Genomic DNA, 11032 nt, shown 5'->3' with positions numbered 1-11032 from the left:
GCATGATTTTTACAGGCTAGACTGCTTATCAGAATGTAAGATTAAGGATTTAAAATTGTATATTTGAGTACTTAAGATTGAGCTTGAAATCTCACAGCCGTGGCCACAGCCGTAGCCGTGTTCTTGGAGATATTTGTAGCCGCCCCGGCCCACAGCCGTGGGGCTGCAGCCAGCCGCGGCTGCAGCCGGCCGGTGCAGACCTCTAGCAAGCGGAGTCAGACCCCGAGGAGTCGGCTCCCGAGGCGGGCACATTCTGCCCGCCCCGCAGCCGGCAAACAACCGACCGTTGACCGTTCCCGAGTTAGCTGTTGGCAGTTTCCAAGGTTAGACCGGGAGCGGGTTAACTGGTCGACAAAAGGAATGTGAAGTGTTTACGAAGTAATATAAAGCGTGGGTCGGGTGGGGTACTATTTCTAGGTATATATTTTTCTAATTTAAAAAATATGGTGTCAGGGCTATGACGAAAAATAAGGGGCCTAAATCCGATAAGAAAACAGGATTTTGGGGTACCCTAGGTTTGGCTCCTTGCATGAGTTGCCCCCTCTCCCCCCCCCCAAAAAAAAAGAAACAATCCGCCAGTTTCCAAGTTGCAAAATGGAGACAGGAGAGGTCTGAAGGCGGAAGCTGCCCTGAGCCTGCTTATGATATGCTTACTAATGATGATAGTATGTTAACTAATGATGTATGTTTGACTTAACCCGCGCCCTGCTGGGGGTCCTGGATTTCCACGCCCTGCTGGGGGGGGGTGTTCAAACACCCCCCCCTTCTAACTCGGCTCCTGGGCCACGTAGCGATACGCGGAAGGCGGCGTTCGAAAGAGCGTAAAAAATAATGAGGAAATCACTTCGGTCAATTTTTTGGTCAGGTCAAAGGTCAGGTCACCAGAGGTCATTGAAGGCAAAATTTCGCCGATTTCCAGGTCGAATGTCGACAATTTCCAAGAAGCCAACGCATAACTCGGGAACCAATAGAGCTACAGCGCTGCGGAAAAGCGCATTCGATAGCCCTATTAACGCTCTTTCTGAGTAATTCTCTCAGATTTGACCTAGCTTCAACGGTTTTGCCTGCAGGGGGTAAAAACTGCAAAAATAGCCGATTTTTTCGGAAACAGTTTTTCTGCAATAACTTTTGACCCAAACCTTGTAAGAGCTTACTTTTACCGGCATCGTGTTCCTCTCGTCAAGACGCATCGAATGAACTATAACTTGACCTTGAAAGGTCAACTTGAAAATTTGACCTCAGGTCAAGGTCATGACCTGACCGGAAAGGGTCATGTTGCATATCAGTCGATCCGTATCGTCCAGCTGAACACATCTAAGGCGTTTTCATCGCTCTAGCATGCCTCTATCAAAAGTTATTTGCGAAAAACTGTTAGATACCATTCGTGACCTAAGATGACCTCAGGGGCATAACCAGGGGTCACGGACACCATTTTCATGTTCAGTGTGTCTAAACCACTTGTAATTCAGTGTTTGGGAGTGTTTATAATGCTTTTCGTCCAAAAGAGGCGCATTTCAATTTTCTCCCATTGACTTATAATGGGGAGGTCGCAAAATTGACCTGACCTTAGGTCATCGATATCAAAATTCTGAGATATACATTTTTTACATGCTATTGTTCTTAGTAATCGCTGAAAGTTTCAAAGCGATCGGTCACTCGGTGTAGCTATGGCAGACATTGAAACTTTGTATGAGGTGGGGTCACTTCAAGTGACCTGGTGACCTGACCTTGAATGACCTTGGTCTGAAATTTTCACAACATATGTAGAATTGATGTATGATAAGGTGTACCAAAAACGGCGGCGCTCCGCGCCGCCGTTTTTGAGATATCCGCGAAAAACCACAGGGGGGGGGGTGTGTGTTCAAACACCCCCCCCCCAGCAGGGCGCGGGTTAACCTGTAACATCTTCATCTCCATTCTGCATTCCGTCTCCATTCCCGGAAATATCTCCACCCCACACGACTCCCGGTAATATCTCCACCCCACACGACTCCCGGTAATATCTCCACCCCACACGACTCCCGGTAATATCTCCACCCCCACACGACTTCCGGTAACATCTCCACCCCATACGACTCCCGGTAACATCTCCATCCCATACGACTCCCGGTAACATCTCAATCCCCCCCTCTCCACAGGATGGAGCAGCACGAGAACTGCGAGGCGCAGCGCGCCGCCCTGCAGCGCCGGCTCACCTCACTGCAGGCCGCGGCCTGCAGCGCGAGCGTCAGCCAAACCGACGAGGCCGACGCGCTCAAGGTGAGAAAGCCGCCGGGAAATGTGGCCAAGGCTCCTCCACCCCGCAGACGTCGTGCCGCGGCCGCTCGTCCCGCGACAATAAGGCGCAGTCACACAACTCGGTCTCACGATGGACCAAAGTCAGCCACACAGACGCGTGAAATGGCCCTTATCGACTCGCAGACCCGACACTCTCGGCCCGCCTGACCGGCCACGGAAGGAACGTTCGGCTATCGTTACTAAACGGGCGTCACATTTGTCAGTTTAACGATTCAAGTCGGTACTGGAGTTATTCGAGATACCTGAGAAGAAGATTTATTGTTCTGTCATCTTCATTTCAGGTATTAATATGCATTTGTTTATGTCTACTTTATTCAATTCAGCTAGATATATTATGCCCAGACAAGGAAAGTTGGCCGCCATGTGTTTCGTTTTGTATAGGATTGCAATAGTTTCAGAATTTGACCATTAACCCTATGGCGGTGCATGGTAAGAGTGGCTTTGATTCTGCGAGCGTGGCGGCACAGCATATCCACAGGCGCCTGACGCTGCTGCCACCTAGTGGAACGATTTGAACTACCCGTGTCCGGCGGCACAGCATACCTATACACAGGCGTTTGACGCCTCTGCCATCTAGTGGCGAGGTTGAAACTACAGTCTGTGTATGGCGGTACAGTATTTCTTCAGGCGTTTGACGCTGCTGCCACCTAGTGACGATTTGAACTAACGGTGTCCGGTTGTACAGCATATCCACAGACGCATTGGCTTTCACAACTGTTGTGTGAAATTGGGCCTCAACTGGACTGGAGTGAGGGTAGCGCCCGGTGAGGCAAGGTAACTTTTGACCGGTCGCAAGGCCGAACAGCTGTCGCTGGTACAGTCTCTGACAGTGAAACCCCGCTAACTTTCCCTGCGCGGGAAATGAGCGCAGCTAGATGGAGCAAAACATGTGTATGAAAATGTAAATCAAGGAATATTGTAAATCCAGCAGAACACTGAACTTTCTTCGCAGGTATCCTGAATAGCTTTGATAGCGGTATGGATGGATCGTTAAACAAACAAATGTGACACTTGTTTAGCAGCGCGAGACTCTGACGTTTCCTCCGTGGCCGGTCAGACAGGCCGAGAGCACCGGGTCTGCGAGTTGATAAGGGCCATTTCACGCGTCTGTGTGGCCGACTTTGGTCCATCGTGAGACTGAGTTGTGTGATTGCGCCTTATTGTTGGCTGCGGGAGAAAATATGCCTATGATTTGAAGAAATCCTGGGACAGCCTGTCAAATAAAGAAATAACGTTTTTACACAAGCGTAATTTTTCAAAGAGGCCATCGATCGATTTTGATAAAAATTATGTTTCTGGAATCAGCTCACCGTCAGGTTTCGAATGGTATATGTCGTTTCTTTTGAGCCTGACATGACCTTCCGACGAACCATGCGGGAGCGGCTCGTCGTCCGCCGGCGGCGGCCCGTCTCGGAGGGCGCGCCCACCACCACGTGCTCCGAGGGGGGGGGTGCTCACCGAGCTGATGGTGGACCAGGTGAGGACCGCAGCGGCCGGCCGCGCTCCTCGGGGTACCAGTAGACACGCGCCACATGGTGCGGCTCTGTGGACTGCGGCGGCTGCTTCTGGATGTCCGGAATGCTGGTGGCTGAGTACATGGGCGGCGCCACCGGGGGGGACGGGGGGGACAGGTCCCCCGCTATCGAAAGTTAGGGGGGTACAGTACCCCCCTATCGGCGAGGCCCGTTCAATAATTGATAATAATGCATTGTAGAGTTATCCGTCGCATTTAATGCATCGTTGGTTAATCAAGGCAGGTTCTGAATAAAGATTGCTGTTGTGATGTATCGCAGGAGGTCCTGGCCATCTGCAAAAGGTGTGGAGCTGTGATGCCTGTAGTTATAAGGTGATCGGCAGGGCCTCGGGGATCGTGCCCCCCCCCCCTTTTTGGGGCGCCAGGCAGGGTTATTACCTCCCCACCCCACTGCCAGACCCCATTGCCGACAAAACCAAGTTTACTGAAATTCCATAGATTTCCGCTACTATATGGATATTTTCCATTCCTAATTAGTCGAATTCAAGCATGGCAGTTCTACCACAGGAACCATTTGAAATCTATGCCATTTAACCCCAGCACTTGTGGGGAGAAGTGTTCGGATAGATCACAGGCAGGACCAAAAAAAGCACGCAGTAGCCCAAGACCTTATAATTGGGTAGCATCGGCTCCCTCTCGTCAAGGGGTTCGATAGCACTCGTTTTTTTTCTGCAAAACTAAGTTCGGTCGGCGGCCGAACGGCTGGGAGTCTAATCGAGCCAACCCCCCACTCCCCTTCTTACGTCAGCGGCTGTGAAAATCGGAATCCTACCCTGGGGCATTTCACCTGCAGAGGTCGCCGGACCTGAGACCCTTTCACTCATTTTTTTTTCAACGATGCATGCGCTCGTTTTTCCCGCGAAGCTCTTGGTAAGTAAAATCCATCAGAAAGTGTGATCAAATAATGGCTGGTGACCTTCCATGACCTAGCATGACCTTTTGAGTGACCACCGATGACATGACCACTGACGGCTAGCCATTAGCTGCACCCTGCCCGTTGCATATGGATCAGGTGGTGGTGGTGATGTCATGATTCTGAAATTATATTGCAGTTTTGGCGCACTTGTCAGAGCAGAAGACATTCCCACTTTTCCTCCATGACTATATGATGGTGAAGCCATGAAGCTGACCAGACGTAAGATTGAAAATTTGAAAGTACGAAACGTAAGAATGGTTGGCACTGCTACTCATCATACCTAAGTAATTCGCAGCTTGTAGGAAACCAGCTTTGAGTTGGCAAGACTGCAAATTTTGATTTAGAGGCAAGGATGCTTGAAAAGGTGATCGATCTTAGGTGTCCTAGGATAAGTTTGGAAACGGGATGCACCATTCGATGTGTTTTGGGCTTTACCAAGTTTCGCGGCGTTACGTGCCTCGTTTTTTTTTTGCATACACGATCAGTATCTACCTACTTTTGGAATTTTCGGTCAGGCAGGTCCCCGTCCCCCCCTATCGAAAACCCGTGGCGCCGCCCCTGGCTGAGTAGCATGGTTAGATGACATGGCCCATGTTGACTATGTTACCCCTGCACCCGGATGGTTGTCCGGTGTCTTGACACCCCCCCCCCCCCCCGTCTGGCAGGTACCGCCCCCGGCCGAGTCGAACCCCGGCCGGCGCCGGCTGAGCTCTGCAGACGCGGAGCCGGCAGGAGCGCACCACCAGTTCCCGCCTCGGGATCAGCCGCCGCCCGACGACTGGGCCTGCAGACAGGGTATTCGGTCACTGGAGGATAGCATAGCGACTAAAGGGGCAGTGAAAGACGGTCTTGGCTAGATCATTGACACCTGTCACCCATGCCTAGAATTGATGTTCGACCGTTTGTACTATAAACCTTTGAAACCTGGGCGCCCTACTGAATTAATTTAGAAAAGGCTGTCAGCCCTTGCCTTGAGCTAGCCTCCACGCAGACGCTCACTTTTATGGTCATGCCCTCTATGTACATATCCTGTCGTGCACCTGTGTCGCGTGTCTGCTTCGCCGGTTTGGTGTCGTCCCCCCCCCCCCCCCATGTACCGCCCGCTGCTGTGGTGTATCTCCGTATAGCGCTAGTAATTGACCGCTCTGTGCCTCTGTTAACCAGGCGATCGGTCCGCTGCAGGCGAGTTTGTGCTCGTGTACGACCCGCTGCCGTCTCCCATCAGCGGCGACATCATCACCGGAGGCCGGCCGCCCGGCTCAGTGACGGCCCGCTGCACCTGCACATGATCGGCGCCGGCGTCACGGGGCCGCCGGGTCCCGGGTGAGCCGCTCCGCCGCACAGTGTGGCCCAACACCAGTTTAGCGAGAATTAAATCCCAACGACGCACAGTGTGGCCAAACACCAGTTTAGCGAGAATTAACCCGGCAGTTGCTGGGGTATTTCGCCACCCACCGTTTGCTGGGGGGGGGGGGGCGTTTAACGCCCCCAGCCGATAACTCGAGAACCAATAGGTGCAGCGAAACGCACGAGGCGGCAAACGAAAGAACGCGACGAGACGCTTCAGATGAGTACTTTAAAGTTGAATTTTGAGGTCACAGGTCGGGTCAAGGTCATGTCAAACACCTGAAATCGGGCTTTCAGTAGCATGGACATCTCACATCAGGACTTCGCAATGGGCGCCTCTCATCATAAACTCTGTCAAAACGGCGCAAAATCCATCATATAAGGTCTACGAGAGTGTCAGCTCCATGTAGGGGTCAGTCAAGCATAGGTCAGGGTTAAGGTCAGGTCAACCGGGTAGGCACATATGTATCCCTGAAAATCAAAACTGATATTCGCAGCCTGGACACATGTTTTATGTGTAATTTGGGGCGCAGAACACGATGGTGACATTCATTTTATCATATGTGTACGTGTTTGGCTCAAAAAGTTCAATTTAAGAAATGCATCTATCATGGTCGTGAAGTAGTCACGAGAAATTGCCAAGATTCAGTTCACGATTTTGGAAAATGCGGAACGATAATCAATAATCGAAGATAGCCATTTGATTGTTCATGGTATTGGCAGTCTAATGGCGTTTACGGCATGTCTGTATGTCTATTCTCTGATTTTATATGATTTTTTGAACATATGCCGTTTTTGGCCGAAAACTCAGAAATCATGCCGTCACTTAAACCTCGATATCTCAAAAATTTTCCGACCGATTTTTTTGAAACTTTGTCACAATAAACTTCAATCAATTCCCTACAGGTACTCAAGATTTAGCGCGCCTGCGGCGCGCCGTTTTTATGCTATGGCCCGGCGAAAAAAGTGGGGGCGTTTAACGCCCCCCCCCCCCCCCAGCAACTCGCGGGTTAAATCCCAGCGCCGCTCGGATCCACTGAAAGTGGTTCTCTGGTTCCAAAACTGACACCCCTCGCCGGACCGATTGGTTTTCTAAACACGCGCCGGCCGAGGGGGGATACGTACTGTTGCGTACGAATATTTGTCTGCGGTATTTTGTCTTACGTACTTTATACTTTACGTACTCTTGCATACGTACTTTTGCGTACGAACATTTGCGTACGTACTTTTGTCCTACGTAACGTACTTTTGCGATGCGTACTAAAGTCCGCGAATCACTGAAGCGTACGATCCAAATGCCCGTCACCTAGGTGGCAGCACCGTACAGAGCCGGCAGCAAAGTACCCGGTGAGTTCTGACAAAGCGGCGGTAGGTGGCAGCACCACCTACCACCTACAGACTATGCAGTATGAAACTCGGCAGGTTCTGACGACTTGGCGGTAGGTGGCAGCACCGTATCGACTCTCAGCGGTGAAACAGCAGGTTTTGGCAACACGAACGATAAAGTACCTACGCATCGCTAAAGTACGTAGGACAGAAGTACGTGAGCAGCGGGGGTGGAGCCAGGATGTCCATGGGACGGGGGCAGCCAGTACAGCGGCGGCAAATGTTCTGTTTACGGGTTAAATCTGAGAACAATATTCAAAAGCTCTGTAAAAGGGCTATCGAATGCGCTTTTCCGCGGCGCTGTAGCTCTTTTGATTTTCGAGTTAGCCGTTGACAGTTTTCAAAAGTATTAGAATGGACTAAATTCGACATTTGATGACCTGGCTACCTAACCTTCCTATGACCCTGACCTAAATAATGACCGAAACGTTTCCGTCATTAATTTTGACGCTCTTTCGATTGCCGCTTACCGCGCGTCGCCACGTGGCCCAGAGGCCGAGTTAGAGGGGGGCGTGAAAACGCCCCCCCCCCCCCAGCACGACACGGAAAACGCAGGCCACCAGCACGGCGCGGGTTATCGAAATATTTAATATAATGTTCCTGCACAGAAAACATCTCAAGTCCGATTCAGCTTCGCACACTGGTCTTCTATCGAGGTGTAATTATTGTGTGGGTAATTAATTTAGCTGTTGTTTTTGTGTGTAATTATGATTGTGTGGGTGCGGCGGGGGGGGGGGGAGGGCATACAGCCGCCCAGCATAGCTCTATTGTGCCGAGGCCGGATAGCTGTGTAGTGTACCGTGAGCGTGCTTTTTCGCTGTTGATGTACCATACCTGTTTACTGTTCCGATCTAACTAATGCTCCCTCCCCTCCCCATGCGCAGGACGACAAGACTTCCACCCTATCGACGCCGCGGGCGAGTGGAGTCAGACCCCGAGGAGTCGGCTCCCGAGGCGGGCACATTCTGCCCGCGCCCCGCGGCCGGCAAACAACCGACCGCGCTGATGACGACCAGATGTACGGTATGTCTGAAAACTATGTCCCCTGCTTTAGCTCTCCCACGGTAGGCGAAACGGTAAATTGGCGAAATCCGCCACCGAGGTAGGGAGGGTCAGAGAGGGGAAGGGAGGGGAAAGAGGGGCAGCCGCTCGGCACCAGGTGATGCCTGGCTGACCCCGCGCTCCCTCCATGACCTCCATCCTGCCCTCAGGCGAGGACCGATTTCCTCGGCCAGTATAGCAACCGAGCGGTGAAACCGACCTCGCGGGGCGCGACTACACTTGCCCGATCTTATAAAGGGAGTGTTTTTTTCACGGTGATATTTATAGAGATACCAACACTCAGCAATGGATGTGGTAAAATACAGTCCAAAACAAACGGAAGCACACAATTGATTCAAAGTATGCTCTCCCATTCCAAGAAATTCACCCACTGGCCACTTCTATAGAGGTTGCAATTTCTTAGGGCGTAAAATTCACGTTGCTGCAAAACGAACAAACTACCGAACTTTACGAAATAAGCAACTGTGATCCCGTCAATATACGATGGACTGAAATGCATGAAAACCATTTTGCACGTAATGGCCGTTTCCCTCACCTTACCTTTAGCCAATGCCCACTGACGCCATATCCATTCCACGGCGCTTATCTCTATTAGTTACGGAGCGAGCGAAGCGAGCGGAGTCTTACGTAGAATAACGGAAATTTCTGAGTATGAGCGGCCGGCCGGCCGGCCGGCCGGCCGGCCGGCCGGCCGTGCGGACGCTTTTGCGAGGCTTATATCTCAGCAACCACTTGACCGATTTACACGCGGTAATTTTTATAGGGTAGCTTCATTCCTTCTACCAAGTATTGGACTATTCCCGATGCATGTGAGTGACCCCTTATGCACGTGCCACGTGCAAAACGAAGAGGTGTCAGTTTTGCAATTGTTGCAATATTTCGGTAACTACTTGGCCGATTGCGCTGAAAGTTGGCAAGTAGGTAGGCACCCACTAGGCACTGCATATCCATGTGCCAGAGTTGGGGTGCTGCTGCACGTGCGCACGTGCAGGGGTCGTTTCCAGATCTCGAGAACGGCTGGACCGATTGCGCTCAAATTTGGTACACAGTTAGGGACCGGTTAGTAGGGTGCCGTGCAAAAGCCAGTCGGGACCCATTTTGCACGTGCGCACGTGCAGGGTGCCGCTTCCAGATCTCGAGAATGGCTGGGCCGATTGTGCTCAAATTTGGCACATCGCTAGAGACCGGTTAGTAGGGTGCCGTGCACAAGTCAGTTGGAGGTACCCCCTCGAAATTTCGCACGTGCAAGACTCACCCCCTCGCTCGCTCCGTTAGTCGCCCCAAAAGGCGCTATACTGGTGGCAGGGGGTTTTTTCATCCACCCCTCAGGGTTTTTCGGGAATATCTTCAAAACGGCTAAATCTAGGAAGCTGAAATTTTCAGACTTATCTCAAAACTAAACTGAGCACATTTCCTGAAAATTTCAAGTTGATACCTATATCAGGGGCGGTTCCAAAGCATGGGGAATTGGGAGATCCTATTCGTGAAGTGAGTCATTTGGGTGAAGATCACAATGCTGATGCATTATAACTGTAGTTATTCATTTTGTAGGTATATCAGCATTATTTGTAGATATTACAAGTTCACAAGTGAACAAGGGAGTGTGTGATAAAGAGTGTGTGATATAGTGAGAGTGTGATAAAGTGAGTGTATGATAGTGTGTGATAAAGTGAGTATGTGATAGTGTGATATAGTGAGAGTGTGATAACGTGAGTGTGTGATATTGTGTTATAGAGTATGCGGTATAGTGAGTGTGTGACAGGGGCGGATCCAGGAAAACTCCAAGGGGAGGGTCATGAATCGAAGTGGTGCCCCTACCTATACCCAAAATTAAAAACTCAACGGATTTCGTCCACTTCATTTTGGTGGTGCCCCCATTTTCAGTTTTTTTTTCTTTTTTTTTTAGTCAGTATCTTAACACGCGCACTGCAGGGGGGCGGTTGTTTTCAACCCCCCCCCCCTGTGGTTTTTCGCAAATTGCGAGAAAACGGCGGCGCGTAGCGCCGCCAAATTTTGCATACCTGTTCTCACAACTTTTGCACACCTTGAGTAAAAATTTTGACCCCAGGTGACCTATGGTCAGGTCACCAGGTCAGGTCAAGTGACCCTACCTCGAAACGTAAATTTCGAAGTTTGCAATCCCACCAAGCCCACAGTTGTTGAGATATGATCTTGAAACCCACAGGAAATAGTAAAGTCATCACGAGCTACAACTTGTATATCTCGGAATTTTTATATCGATGACCTAAGGTCAGGTCATTTTTGCGACCGGCCCATTATAAGTCAATGGGAGAAATTTCAACTTACTCTGAATGCCATCCTATGACTTCAATACGCTCAGGATCATAGTATTACAGGTCCCTGTTGGTGATTTCACCGAAACATATCACTTATGACCTTTGGAAGGTGATCTCCAGGTCATCTTAGGTCACCTGAGGTCACCAGCGGTTTTTCTTCAATAACTTGAGATTGAGTAGAGATAGAGACTC

The 11032-nt window shown here is 50.6% G+C and overlaps 1 protein-coding gene across 1 annotated transcript; it reads left to right on the top strand.

Moving 5' to 3' along the window:
• The first annotated feature begins 594 nt into the window (after positions 1-594).
• Positions 595-9130, top strand: LOC122375696. Its single transcript, XM_043355186.1, has 5 exons — positions 595-609; positions 2139-2259; positions 5414-5543; positions 5931-6071; positions 8366-9130. Exons 1-5 carry the CDS (start codon positions 595-597, stop codon positions 8547-8549), a joined length of 591 nt encoding a protein of 196 aa, XP_043211121.1. The 3' UTR covers positions 8550-9130.
• Positions 9131-11032: the final 1902 nt, after the last annotated feature.

Source organism: Amphibalanus amphitrite, unplaced genomic scaffold (genome assembly GCF_019059575.1).
Source record: "Amphibalanus amphitrite isolate SeventyFive unplaced genomic scaffold, NRLGWU_Aamphi_draft 001898F_arrow, whole genome shotgun sequence".
NCBI lineage: Eukaryota > Metazoa > Arthropoda > Thecostraca > Balanomorpha > Balanidae > Amphibalanus > Amphibalanus amphitrite.
Note: the sequence above shows the minus strand (reverse complement) of the source record. Positions and strands in the feature narration are given on the sequence as shown.

Bases quoted from the DNA above. Each gene is read 5' to 3' on its own strand.
- LOC122375696 (XM_043355186.1), top strand. The intron at 5,544-5,930 runs GTATTCGGTCAC...GGTCCGCTGCAG, and splicing joins CGACTGGGCCTGCAGACAGG to GCGAGTTTGTGCTCGTGTAC. The intron at 6,072-8,365 runs GTGAGCCGCTCC...CCCCATGCGCAG, and splicing joins ACGGGGCCGCCGGGTCCCGG to GACGACAAGACTTCCACCCT.